The 14,667-nt window shown below is 29.6% G+C and overlaps 2 protein-coding genes across 2 annotated transcripts; one reads left to right on the forward strand and one right to left on the reverse strand.

The window, feature by feature from the left end:
- Positions 1-299: 299 nt before the first annotated feature.
- On the forward strand, positions 300-5,790 carry LOC108912146. The gene is made up of 4 exons (XM_018717314.2): positions 300-509; positions 585-908; positions 961-1,561; positions 3,550-5,790. Exons 1-4 carry the CDS (start codon positions 412-414, stop codon positions 4,633-4,635), a joined length of 2,109 nt encoding a protein of 702 aa, XP_018572830.1. The 5' UTR covers positions 300-411; the 3' UTR covers positions 4,636-5,790.
- A 2,632-nt stretch (positions 5,791-8,422) lies between these two features.
- Positions 8,423-9,723, reverse strand: LOC108912145. The gene is made up of 5 exons (XM_018717313.1): positions 9,442-9,723; positions 9,215-9,385; positions 8,979-9,158; positions 8,613-8,755; positions 8,423-8,516 (listed from the first exon to the last, which is right to left on the reverse strand). The coding sequence occupies exons 1-5, from the start codon at positions 9,646-9,648 to the stop codon at positions 8,423-8,425; spliced, it is 795 nt and encodes a 264-aa protein (XP_018572829.1). The 5' UTR covers positions 9,649-9,723.
- Positions 9,724-14,667: the final 4,944 nt, after the last annotated feature.

Here is a 14,667-nt window from a genome sequence, read left to right on the forward strand (position 1 = left end):
GGCTTTTCTGTTTTTAAGTCTGCGTATTGTCAGTCTTAGTTCGTCAGGTGTTGCGGGGGGGATTATGTCATTGTCTGGCTCTCTGGCGACGCGTCGGGCCAAGGTTCGGAACCAATCCCTGACTCTTGTTGGAACAGACCTAATAACAACTTAGAGTTACTCTGAACTGATATTAGTTGCTACTAGATACTATATCTGCCAAAACGAAAACCCCCTGATATTAATTGAATAGAATTGACGTTTGAGGTTATGTCTTTCTTAGCGTGAAACAAAAAAGAAACCGCCAAATGTGCGTTGGTTTTGTGGGCTATATTTAATTTGTTTGTGTGTAGACTGTAGAAACGGATTATTACACTTTTTATAATTTTAGTATTATTAATTAATAGTTATTTTAATGACTAATTTAATAATATGGATAGTATAATCGAAACCTTATCAATAACAGTGTCATTAGTTACTTTATTTTTAATTCCCGCGACTCTGTTGACTATATCATATCTTATAAAAAGGTAAAATATAATTTAATATATTTTAATAGTGCATAATATGAAGTATTAGAAATACTTAAATTATTTTTGTTTCAGAAATGGATTTTATGTTAGTGTAAATTGTTGGTTTTGTAATAGCTGGACCAAAGTTATTTTTGCAGATCGTAATAGTTTTTACTGCCCTTTCTGTTTACAATATAATGGATTTAACAAAGATGGAGGATATAACAAAGTTATCGAGGAACAATTTAATACTTCACTTAATAAACCTCACTGTAAGACTGTTGAGAAATCTGGGACTTTTTCTTCTAACGGCTTATGTGCTTATTGTAATAACAATCAACAGTTAAAAATAAGACAATTAGCAAACTTTATCCCTTTAAATGACAAAAATTATGACGCTGAAGTAGAACATTTTCGGTAAGTTAGTTTTTGAAACATTTTTTCCTTCTCTAATATTTTTTTATTTTAGGATACAATTAGAAAAATCATATAAATTATGTAAAAAATGTGACAAAATCTTAAAGAAGACAATAGAAAGGCAACATGCTTGGATCTTCGGAAATCGCATTAAAAATTTACCGAAAAAAGGCTTACAATTATTGATTAAATCGAAAAGATTTAGTGAAGCATCTAAAAAATCTGTTAGTATGAATATTGTGAGGTATTCCCTTATTTTATTTTCATTGATTGTGCTGTGTCGGGCAGTAAATGAAAAAATAAATTATCCCAAAAGCACAATTAAAGAATATATGCCAGGTGTTTTTACGCCTTATACAGTAATATTAAATGATTGGTGCCATATAGTTTCCAATGCCACAGATAACTTTATCAAAAACATGAGTAATAAATTGAATTTACGTTCTATATCTGATCTCAAAGATGCAAGGATTATAAAGAATGATATACTACCCATAACTTGGTTTGGATTAATGTTGGAAATAATTTTATTAACCTGGCAAACAAAGTCTATTTTATGGAAAGCCAATGAATTACTGAGTTGGATTATCTTGATTATCACTTCTTTAAATACATTCCATGATGACTATTTTGAATATGTTAATGCTGTGCAGGTAAGACATCTATATGTTACATTGTTAATTTCTATATTTTTTCAAATATTCAAAAATTTCAAATCAATTCATCAAAAATTCAAATTTCAAATATTTAAATATTCAAAATAAAATTCCGTATTAAGAAATTGTATTTATTTTACAATGTTTTGGATGCAATGTTCCTCTTGCTTACCTTTCTTTTTCAGTATATTTTTTTAATGAACATTATCACATTTCTTTCCTTTTTGTAAGGAAATACAGTCTAATATACAGGGTGATTCAGAACTTATCCAAACTTTTTCTGAATGTACAGGGGACCCTTACAAATACAATTTTGTAGAGAAAAAATCAAAAAGGGCAGTTCGAAAATGATTTAAAAATACACTTCTGCACGGCACTGGAAACTGGTCCACTGTAAAACCTGATATTGCACAATACGACCGGCATGTCGGTGTGATAAAAACGGACAAAAACTTTTGCAAGAAAAGAAATAAATGAATTTTATAGCACCTATTTTATATCGGCAAATTTAACTGCTTTTGTCTTTATTAATTAATAAAATTAATTTGTGTTTTTAAATAATAAAATCATTTAACATACCCGATGTTACAACAACAATTGTTCAAAATTTTATCCACCAATATATAAACACATTTGGGTCCGACTTAATCATTTTCCACGAACTAACACAAATATTATCTTGCTTCACCATAATGCAAATGTTGTCTTACTTCGCCATAAATTAAAACGATATCCATCAACTCCAAGTTGCTATACATGCAAACCATCTTTGACACTAATTACTAAAAAACTATTGTAAACACCACAGATAACAGGTAAACACTATCGCAACGACAATTGCAAAAGTGGATTTCAGTATTCGGAGTCGCTGAGGCCACGTGGCTCTCCACGCGTATTGCGAATGTTGCTAGAGACTACAGTTGTCCAGCTATGTAGTGGTTTAATGTACTATAACTTCAATAATTTTTTTCTTGGAAACTATAAGGATTTTACAAAAATTTTTTTACGATATTGACTCCATTTTTCATGCTGCATCTATTCCCAAATTTTTTTGGATAAGTTGTGAATCACCCTGTATAGTGGCAATCTGAAAATTAAGGTGGGCATATTTTGACTATGAAGTGGGGCCTATACTGTTTGTAGATATCCATTCTCCCATTGAGAACTTTTATAACAAAAAATTTGAACCAAATTAGTGAAATAAATTTAATTTGCGGTTAGTCTTCCCTAACATCTCAAAAATTATTGCACATATAAGGGGTAACTAAAATGATGGGTCAAACTGTAATTTTGGATCCTATATGACAAATTAACAAAAAAACTTTTTATTGTGTCCAATAATGCTTTGAGTTTGATTTAAAAAATGTTTAAAATTAATGAAAATATGTGATTTATTTCTAGTTGTAAGAAGCAATTAAGGGAAGCTATCTCCTTGTAACACGTTATGTCACTCACATATGATTATTTGTATAATTCATGTTTATTTCTAAAATAATTTTATGTTAATTAGCTGGACATGACTATATTTTATTATTTATCTTAAAAATGATGTATGTATACACACTTTTCTAAAGAAAATTTGAAATAATTTGAAGAGAAAAAATATTGCTAGTGAAGATGGCTACTGCTCAATATTTTTTTGTGTAATTTAAAAACATTTTTCTCACGTCAATACTCTCTCATCTCATCTCAAAAACATTTCCAGACATATGTTTTTTAGGAACTCTTTTTTGTGATTTAAAATCCACCATTAAAGTTTGCACAAATATTTTGTTTCTGAGTTATAATTAGTTGTAAATAATATATTTTTGTAAAAAATTAAAAACGGAAATAAGTAAAGTTATGAATCCCACATTTCTTTTCCAGTTATAACCACTCATATTCACCAATCGCCGTTAATAGTATATCCAAAAATGTAGAAGTTTATCAATTAAAGACAGTTTTATGTATTACACGTTATTTTTTTAACATATGTTTAATTTTAGATAATTTGTCCCATTGCCGTCATTTACAGTGTATTGATAACAAGTAACCCCGAATGCAGGATACAGCCTATAAAGAAAAAATTTACGTTCAAGAAGTTAAAGACAAACACAGAAATATCTGAAAGTTCTGATGAAGAAGCTTATGAAGACATATTGAATTCATCATTCTGCTCTAAAAAATCAATGTCGAATAAATCGTGCAAGTCTGGTAACAATTTCAATGCATCACATTCTCAAAATTTCTTATTTCAAAACCTTCTACGAAATACTGCCAACGTTAACGATACATTCTACACTGCCAGACGTACAAAAAGTTCACCTGTTTTTAATACCTCTTTTAAAACTGGCAGTATCAACAGTTCTAGTAATGAACTGCACCGCAGCTTAGATAACTTACATTTGACTAATTTAAGTTTTAATTCGCAACCATGTAACTCTCCAGTGTTCTCAGTAAATTCTGTCAGCCGGCCAATTTTATCACCACCGAAATTGAAAAATATAACCCAAAATTCTTGGGCTGCCGGAGGTTTCTGGAAAAACGATGTAGCCGTATTTCCGGCCTCCACAGACATTGCTAACTTAAGTCGTTCTTCAAGTCAGAGTTCTGGTTTCGTTTCTAGTAATGAACCCGTGGTTCCCAATACATACAATTCCCTTCCACCGTCAAGAGAGCCATCCCTCTATGGTGATTTCGAGAAAGCTTCAATATTATCAGAACCTACTTACCATTTCACGCCTATAAATTCGGGCTGCACTGGAAGTCAATTGAAAGATAACTTTTCATTTAATAATTCTCATATACCAAAACCATGTCCGCCTATGGCAAGTCAGTTATATTATAAGACTGATAATAATATATTTTACCCGATATTAAAACAAAATAATATGTTGCTTGTTCAGGCAAACCATATTCCTAGGTTTAATTTTGAAAATAGCTTTAGTAATTTATCTTTAAAAAGTTTTAATGCAAGTAATAGATTTAACACACCAGTGTTATTTGGTGAAAAGCCAGTTATTAGTAGCTTATTTAAGAATTTGCCAGGTGTAAGTCCACAATCTCATACTTTTAGGGCTCCACATTGTTAATTTATTTTATATTATCTGTTTAAACAGAATTGAGTTTAATGTACGTTTTCTTTGACATACGGTTTATCACCAAAATTCCATTGTAAAATTGGAATTGTTTTGATATTAGAGCATTCAAAAATTTAATTACTAGTCATCAATTATCGGTATATTAATTGAAAAAATTTATTAAATTTACATAAAGGTTTGAAATAAATATGTATGTCTAGTAGAATGTTTTTATAAAAACAAGAAATCATTAAATTGTTCAATTTTATACAGCTTGCACATTTTTGACATCGAATTTAATCATACAAATTTACTACACTTCTCTTTTTATATAAACCGTTCCCTAATTAGTAATAAGTTCTACAAACGATCAGATGACTCATGTTAGATCTATGATGTGATTGATGGTTTTTCTTTAAATGGAAACTGTTCATTTTTATACCATTTTTGAAACTCTTCAAAAGCTTCAAAAACCTACATATTGTACCTTTTTATTTGTTCTTTTTTTGCAATTCCTGCCATGCATATACACGGCTGGAAAATCCACATAGTCCATCTGCCTTTATGTGAGAGTGACAAAGTAAGTCATAGAAATCCGCACGATAGACATGTATGGCTATATTGAAGACGTTTCATAATCTGAATAGTAAATAGAATGCGCTCGGTTAGAAGTTGGAGTGACTATTCAGATTATGAAAAGTCTTCATTATAGCCATCCTTGTCTATTGTACGGATTTCTTTACTTTGTCGCTCTCATCGCTCTCATCTAAAGGCAGATAGACCACGTACCGTTGCCAGCCGTGTATGTAAAGTAGGTATCTCAGTACAAGGAATAAGGTATTTATGAAAAAACTTAATCAAATTAGATTTCTTTTTTAGCTACGTTTCCTAATTTTTAAATATGAAAAAAGTTCTGAAAGGAAAGCCCTTTAATAGAGATTCATGTCGTGGTTTCTACCTGTATATTTAAATTAATGGCACACTTTGTTTACAGTGCGTCCACGGATTGTGTGCACGTGGGGTGTAAATGATAAAAAAAAATTTTGAGTTGAAATTTGAGCTTCTGGTCATCATCTCTGCTTGGCCTTAAACTAGGAAGTTGAAAAAATTTGTCCAATTAATTAATCTACAGGGTGTTTTTACGATGAATTTTCAAAAATTGCCAAGAGTAAAATACCTTTGTTTTTAAAAATATCAAAAATATATACTTAAGAAAGTTATTGAGAACTAAAAGTTATGACAGATTGTCAATTTTCAATTTGATCGGCCAACTTTGAGAAGCTCAAATTTCAACTCGAAAAATGTTGATTATTTACACCCCACGTGCACTCAATCCGTGGACACATTGTATGTGAAATAATTGTAAAAAAAGGAACAATTAAAAATAAACATGGCCCATCTAATGTTTCACTTTATCTGTCTATTGCTTTATGAACATATTTTATATTTATTTTTAATCATTTTAAATATATTTTTCAAAATTAATATAAATAAACACTGAAAAGACAGTTACATTTGTTATAAAAAAGTTTATGTAAATACAGGGTGCCCATGATTGCTCTTGCCAAACTTTACGGGGTGATAGAACAGCTCCAAAAAATGCTTATATAACACATTAGGTGGTAAAACTCTTCGTCGCCAAGATGTATTGAAAAAAATATTACATTTATTTGATTATCTCTTAAAATATTTGACATATATTGATAAAATTGGGGATAATGACAACATTAATTATTAGCAAACATTAGTTAATAGGGCACTTTTATATGCAATTTTCAATTAATTTTTTGTCCAGGATTTTAGGAAATCTAAGCAAGTTAGAACGAATATCTCTTCACTGTACTGATCATACAAGATTTTTCTAGTTTAGATGGATTTTCTTATCTTACGATTGACTTACTAAAAGTGTGATTTCTTGTCTATAAAATGTCAACCTTTACACAAATTTATTAACCAGAGGTGGATATTGTCATTAAGAGCCCCAAAATTTTGATGTTACTGAAAATGGTGCATTTATTTCTGGTTAGTGCTTCTAAAAAAAAATGTATTGTCTTATTTGAAAACTTTTTTTAAATTTTAAATTATTCTTTGACGTAGTTGAATAAATTGAATATAACTCCAAAACCATTAATTACGCAAAACAAATTATAAGTATTTTTTTGTTATATATTATTTTATCCTTTTTTTTAAACACCAACTGAAATTAAATGCAGTTATCCAATTTCCCAAATATTCAGTGGCGTTGAAATTCTGGAGTTCTTGGTGATGGTATCTTTGTGTATCATCTCAGTGAATTTTTTACTATAACTAGTTAATTCTTTTCCCCAGGTTTTATCGGTCTCTAATATTTTACGAAATATTTAAATACATGATTTTTTCTTTTAAATTGCATTATTTCGAAAACGAGGCATTGTCATGTTTACGTGAACATGCATCTTTTTATTTTGAGATAAAGTTTGGTGTATTCAATTCCGAACACCCTGTATAATTTTGGAAAAGTAATTCCTTTGTTGTATTATTGTGATTTTTGTATTGAAGTCAGTTATTTGACCATTTTTCACTTTTTTCAGTCTGAAAATTAAAAAAATCTCCAATGTGAATGTAATTTTAATAAATTAGAAACACTTTAAAGCTTGGCATGTACAATTGGGGATACCCTGTATAAAGAGAGGATTACTAGTTATAATTTTGAAATATTATTTTTTTTGTTGTATTGTCATTTTTTTTTTATTGAAGTGAGTTATCCGACTATTATTTTTCACTTATTTAATTTTAATAGGATGTATTTAGATTTTTTTCGGAAATGAGGAATATGTTACATACACCATACAAATAATACAGAGTATGTCAGGAATACCAAAGTGAATCATTGATACTAAACTTATAGAAAAGTTGTAACATTTAGATAATTCTTGTTGTTTGATAATGTTGAATATTTTAAAATTTTATTTTTTGTTTCTTAAAAAACCTAATTTTGTAAGTTTGTCGTGATGTAGTATGCCCAAATATAAATAGAAAATTAATTTTTATTCTAAGAAACGTTATCTACATACATATTTTTAAAAAATTGTAATTTACAATTTATCAAATTATTTAGAATTGTTTTCAATATTTATTAAAAATGTATCTTAACTTAAACCTTATTTGGCAGCATATTTCTTTGTAACTTTAGTTGCAAAATGTTGAAACAATATTTTAGAATAGTAAATGAATTATACTATTAAAATTTTCTTTAATAGAAAATGAGTCAAATTATGTTTTTTTATATTACGTTAATATTGTGATATAATTTATGTTTTACTTTATTTATATATAAATTTATATTTGGTGCAGATTTATTAATTTAGTTTAAGAATAAATTGGTTTAGTTAAATTCTTTAAGTAGAAAATATTTTATATTTGTAATTCAACGTATTGGACTTACCACCACAAATTAATAGAACAACGTAGACAATTCTTAAGATAAGTTTATACCAATTGATTTTTATCGAGTAAATAAAATTATTGTTTAGAAAAATTCAGACGAGAATATTGAAAACGATGTAAGCCATTTGTGGTGTTAAGGAGTACTATAATTCTGTTTTGTAAATAAGAATTTATCTAAAATCAACACTGCCAAAATATTTACCTCACATTATAATAATAGGTTAAAGGTTTTGGAGCTATTTACAATAAATTAATGTTCTCCTAATGACTATTCTTTTTACATTTTAAACGGTAACAGATAATTTATGTAAATATATACCTATTGTTAGTACAGCTTTTGATTTTTAAACACAATTAGTTTTATCAAACTTTATTAACAATAGCATTTTTCATTTTTACATTTCCAAGTAATTATATTAAATTTTGAAAGGCTCGGGTGGTTATCTTTCTTTGGAGTTATGCGGCACCTGTAAATAATATTATTAGCTGCAACTCAAATAGGTCATACCTAATCTTTTTTTAGTAAAATACTCTGAAAAGAGTTTATCAAGTCAAAATATTACCAATGAGAATATGTGTAATCAGATCTTTCAGGTGAAAGAAATGAATCTTCATAGGAGGTGGTGGCTGTTGTTCTAGGGTCTTGCTTTTCACATTTCCATACATGTTCTTTGTATTCAGATAATCCATAATTTGATAAATTCCCCTACATGATGAAAATATATGTTTTATGGTAAAATTTATATTTAGTTCAATTCAATGAATTGTAAATTTGAACATTGGAAATAATATTTCTTTAAGTGTTAATTATTAACGGATTATTTATAATTAACATTCAAGTTGGTAGCTGGTTATTTGTCAAGGCAGAATATGATTGCAACACTCAAAACCTTAAACTAATTTTAAACAATCATACGACTTAATCTTACATAACTCTTGAGGTATTCTTCGAGGGGTTCATGTGTTCCAAGTCTAAATCTTAAGTTTCGAAAAATGGGTGCAGTATACCAACTTGGAAAGAATTTGTAACTCAAATCATATGTAGTTGAATAGTTATCAAAAAAACTGGAAGGTTCATTACTTGTCTTACTAGAAATGGTACCATGGCCCTAAATTTATATATCATTATAAACATGTTTTATTTATTTTATTATAATCATGTTGCCTCGGCTATTATTTTCTGGTCCCACAGAAATTTTAAATTATCTGTGTCAAATGACTTTGGCACAAATTCGTCAGAGTAAATAGATTTATGCTTAAAATCATTTTTCTTGTAAGTAGAACGATCTTCAACCCAATTTCCAACTAATACTTTGCTTGAAAAACATATGGGTTTCTGAAACATAAACAATATAAAATTTTATAATACACACAACCTTCAAATCAGCTAACATCGAATTTTACTGTACGCGTTTCTTCCATGCTTTGTTTTAATAAAAAAATGTATAGATATAGATAGGAGATATCAATTTCACCATTTAAAAATAAAACTGTTACCACCTTAACCTCAAATTTTGGAGAAAATGTTTCTCGGTCAACAATATTTCTATGAAAACGGCACAAATTTCTTTTGTTAAGTTTACGATTTACGTAGTACATTGTATCTGGATTTATATTTATACTTCAATAAATCAATTATCACTAATACATATCCTTGATTACCATAAAAATTAATTTAGGAATTTTATTGTTTACGTTTTTAGTAACATTTTTTCACATCATACAATGCAGGGCGAAACGTATCGCGCAATCGCATTGCAGGTGGCAGGTGTATCTGCTGTCAAATCAGCTGTTTATACAACTTTTATAAATTATGTATTATTAATTGGTAGTAGTGGTAATGAAATTAGACTAAATTATGCAAATATAAATAAAAAATACCTGTTTCTTTCATTGTAAGTGATTTAAAGATATTTTTCATTAAGAAAACAGGTTTTAAAGACTGCAGTGAAGTGTTGTGTGTAGTTTCGTGCTTTTAGAAGAAATTTTGCAATTAAATTCATCTTTGAAACGTGTATTTTAAAAACCATCGATATTTAAAATATTTTGTGAAGTTTCAATTAAAAGACGTAGACATGAAGTCGCTGTCTAGTCGCCTGGTTGTCTATTGCCATGGCAACCTTCTCTATTCGAGATCATAGCAGATTTCTTTTACAATAAAACTCAGGATGAAATTTAATTCTAGTGTACAGAAGTCATGGATGAAACAGAAAACGACAAAGATATAAATAAATATAATAGTGATAATAATGCCAGTTCAACGCAAGGAGACGTTGAAGACAACTCCTGCCAGTTTTTAAAGTGTAATCCCAAAGAAAAAAACCCTATCTATATCGAACCTCTCAGTGATAATAGAGTACATAACGAAAATATTCCCAAACATGATGTGTTAAAAAGGACACCGTGTAACGATGAAAACGCTTCTAGTCAAATCGAAGACAACGATGAAGATCATAATAGAAAAAATAAAATTTTTGCCAAACAAAATGAAATCGGAAACTGGCTATTACGATGGAATGTGGAAAAACAAAGTGAAGGGGATTTCATCGCCCTGTGTTACGAAGGTAAAATTTACTTTGAAAGAAATTCCATAAATTTGTTTAAAATGCAGTTTGTATCACGATTTCCCAACCGGATGTTTTGTTGACCTTAACTTATAATATAATTAATGCTACCAACGATCCGGGATCATATACTGAATATATTATTTTAATGTACTGTTGTACTGCCACTATTCATTCTCGTAGTACCTACTTTAGCATTTTAAACAAATTTTTGTCATTGTGCTTTAAAAATTGTCAAATTTCAGAAGGTACAGCAGTAGGCTTTATTATGTCTTAACTTGCAACTAGCAAATATTTGGCTTTAATACAATTTTTGTAATCTTTAAATTCTATTGAATTTTTTAATAAAAGACATTATTTGTTATGAAACAATTGTCATATTTGCTATCAGTTATTATATATAGAGTTGCTTTCTTCTCCAAATCTCATATAATTTAATCCACCACCCTATATAAGTATATACAAAGATACATCACGCCGGAAATATTTAATACGTAAGGATGTTGGACTTCTTTTTATAGAAAGATAAATATAAAAGAATTGTTATTTCTCAGAGCATAATTTACATCCACTGTCTAATTTACGGACTCAACAGATGATAATTATTATTTCCGTTGTGAAAAATCTAATAATTAAACGTGCACACTTTAAAGTAATTTTGTCAACTACGACAGTAAACTGCCATAAAAACTGTAGCAGTGGTAGTTTTATAGTTATTAGAAGTTTATAATCTACTTTGTCCGTATGGACGTATAGGCTAGGAAGAAGAGCTGGGAAATTACCATTTCGCGACTTTTTGTTTCGGCAAGCTGAATTTATCACTATAGATGCTAAATATTATGTACAATAATATATTAGTTTCCAGTCATAAAAATGGGGGGAAGATTGTTTACAGGGTGGTTAATTGTATAATTTTTACGTAAATTCACGTTTTTCGTTTATAACTTTTTTCCGTTTATTTCCACGAGAAAACAGTAATGTACTTTTTTTGTCTTCAAAAGACCTGCAAAACTAGCCCTCGAGCGTCAAAAAATATTGATTAGATCAAAAGTTATAAACAGAAGATGTTTATTTATGACTTCTGAATTAAACATTTATAAACTGCGTTATTATGCCAACCAGAACGTGTTGGCATCGCATTTTCTCATTTCTTATCACTGTCTAATAACTCACATGAAATCTGGAATCGGTAAGTTGAATAGTTTATAAGTTATGGCCTTATAAACAAATTAACTAATTATTAGTCTGGACGATCCCGAGCATCTTCAACAATCGCATTTTTCATAATAATACATTGAAATCTATCATTTTTTTTTAATTTCAAATTTGCAACCTGGAATTTATTTTTATTTTTTAGCCTTAGTTGCAAAATGAAATATACGACGCACACGCGTGATATAGTTATATATGATTACATATTCGGAAAGCTTATGAATAGAGCTTTAAGTAAATTAAAAAAAAATCGTCAAGATTCGTTGAAAAACAACGGAGTTACATACTGTTAAATATATTATTTTCAAGCGAATTTCGCTTTTTTAACGGCAGGACTATCAATATTATCGTCATTTTCTTCGGACTCGCTGTCGTTCGCTTCTCCCACCCTTCCGCCGTGCCACGACTCACCGAAAATCAAGCGACCCACTGACTTTTGACAATATTTCTTATGCACTTAACATACTTCCACAAATAAAATATTTTTATCTGGGAAAGTACTCGGGTTGCCGGTTATGACAGTATTTTTTTTGCCGCTACCAACCTAATTTGTTTAACAATAGGCCGTCAACTTTAACAGCCTGTAATTCCGTTGTTTTTCAACGACTCTAGATGATTTTTTTTAACTTAAAGCTCTTTTCATAAGCTTTCCGAATATGTAATAATATATAACTATATCACGCTCGTGCGTCGTATACATTTTGCAACTAAGGCTAAAAAATAAAAAAAAATCCAGGGTGCAAATTTGAAATTAAAAAAAAATGATAGATTTCAATGTATTATGAAATTAACCATGAAAAAAAATCAGTGCGATTGTGGAAAATCCTCGGGATCGTCCAGACTAATAATTAGTTAATTTGTTTATAAGGCCATAACTTGTAAACTATTCAACTTACCGATTCCAGATTTCGTGTGAGTTATTAGACAGTGATAAGGAATGAGAGGATACGATGCCAAAACATTCTTTACTGTTTTCTCGTGAAAATGAACGGAAAAAAGTTATAAGCGAAAAACGTGAACTTACGTAAAAATTATACAATTAACCACCCTGTAAACAATCTTCCCCCCATTTTTATGACTGTGGAAACAAATATGTCACTGTACATAATATTTAGCATCTATAGTGATAAATTCAGCTTGCCGAAACAAAAAGTCGCGTCCAATCTATATTTCCTGGCCTACTTAGTAACTTTTATACAATATCTGCCCAGTGACGTCGGAGAAATTTCAGAGATATGTGATGGATTGGAAATGGATTTCTATACAACCAAACTTCTGGGTCTGTTGAGCTTTTTTTTACATAAAAAGCACAGTTTATGATTAAAAAGGTAAATGTCCAAAAACCTTATCTATTACAATATTGTCAGCAATCATTTCAGTATAATTTAAAGTTTTGTACTAATTTGTTTATTAAAATGAAATTTTAAACCTTTAGTCGTACTTATATTCTACAAAAAAAAATAAAAATTTGTCGGACAAAATAGGAAAGGTACATTTTCTGATGTTTATTTGTTCTCCGTGATATTTTAATGCAAAAATTAAAGGAAATTTCTCTAGTTTAGTGTTACGCTTCGTCTCTTTCCGGATGGATCTACTTGTTCTATCATTGTCTTACCAAAAGTGTGATTTCTTGTCTGTAAAACGTTAGCCGCTTTTTTGTATAAAGTGGTCGAAGGAACAACCATATGAGATTATGACGGAGAGTTAAAAAACTCCTTGATTGAAATTAGCCGACCACCCCTTTACATAAACTTAGTGTGCTATCCGAGATGCTATCCCTATTTCGGAAGAATAAGCCGAGGAATAAGCACGGCAAATGAATTTGTTTATATCAAATTTGCGGTAAATTCCAGTGCAGTGAGAATTGCAAACAATTTATCAATACGTAGTTCGCTAACTTTGTAAGTTAACTAACCCCGCTTATGTTTTTTAAATATGATGGCGGCAAAAAAATATGTTCACAGCAAAAGCTTTCTATTCAAATATGACACAGGTACCTACTTAATATCTTTTAAGATCATCCTGTACAAAGTTCATTATCAAAAAAAAACTTTTGATATGGACAACTTTTATGTCTATCACATTTTTTCCCAAACTAAAAAACAAAAAAATTAAAATGGGGTGACATAACTATTAACACTGCACAATATTTGTCTTAAATGAGTACATAGTGAAATATTGTAACGAACTTAATGGCATTTTTTATGATGGTTATAGTAAGATATATGTTTCATAAAATCAAACATGTGTTAAGATATATTTGCCTCGTCTTGTGCCAACCAAAAATGAAAATTTATTGGAATCCCACACGGTACGTATGTATTCGTGTTTATTTCGGATATTTTATAATAACATACAAAGATGCACGGATTAGTCCTTTGAAGTTTTGACGTTTCTTTCCCCCTAGGTTGTAATACAGGTTTCACAGAAAAGTCTGAGGACGTATTTTGAAACGTTATTATTTACGATTGCATCATTAAAATGTAGTTCGGTCTTATTTTCGAGTTCCGGTGCATAATTTACGACCCATCCCGCTCAACATCCTGCAGTTTATTAAATTCTGAAGAGATATTTGTACTGATTAGTTTAACTTGAAACTACTGATTTATAGTTTCGAATCAGTTAAAAGGTTTTTGATGAGGTTAGATAGAGGGTGAGATAGAGGGTTAGTTTCCATCTGTGACTTTTTTATTCACTTGTTATTTCACTGTTTTGTAAGCTCATGTAACTTCAGGAGGTTGACATTTAAACAAATCACATTCACTCAAATATACAGGATTTCCGGAAACTTTGATCAAAAAAACTTAGGGGATGATTCTACACATAGGAATTTTTCAAGTTC

This window comes from Anoplophora glabripennis, unplaced genomic scaffold (assembly GCF_000390285.2).
Source record: "Anoplophora glabripennis isolate ALB-LARVAE unplaced genomic scaffold, Agla_2.0 scaffold502, whole genome shotgun sequence".
In the NCBI taxonomy this organism is placed as follows: Eukaryota; Metazoa; Arthropoda; class Insecta; order Coleoptera; family Cerambycidae; genus Anoplophora; species Anoplophora glabripennis.

Excerpts from the sequence above, each read along its gene's own strand:
- LOC108912145 (XM_018717313.1), bottom strand. The coding sequence starts at position 9,648 with ATGTACTACGTAAATCGTAAACTTAACAAAAGAAATTTGTGCCGTTTT. Across the intron at positions 9,159-9,214 it reads ACCAGAAAATAATAGCCGAG|GGCCATGGTACCATTTCTAG; the intron begins GCAACATGATTA and ends ATATAAATTTAG. Across the intron at positions 8,756-8,978 it reads AAGAATACCTCAAGAGTTAT|GGGAATTTATCAAATTATGG; the intron begins GTAAGATTAAGT and ends TTCATCATGTAG.
- LOC108912146 (XM_018717314.2), top strand. The coding sequence starts at position 412 with ATGGATAGTATAATCGAAACCTTATCAATAACAGTGTCATTAGTTACT. Across the intron at positions 510-584 it reads ATATCATATCTTATAAAAAG|AAATGGATTTTATGTTAGTG; the intron begins GTAAAATATAAT and ends TTTTTGTTTCAG. Across the intron at positions 909-960 it reads GCTGAAGTAGAACATTTTCG|GATACAATTAGAAAAATCAT; the intron begins GTAAGTTAGTTT and ends TTTTTATTTTAG.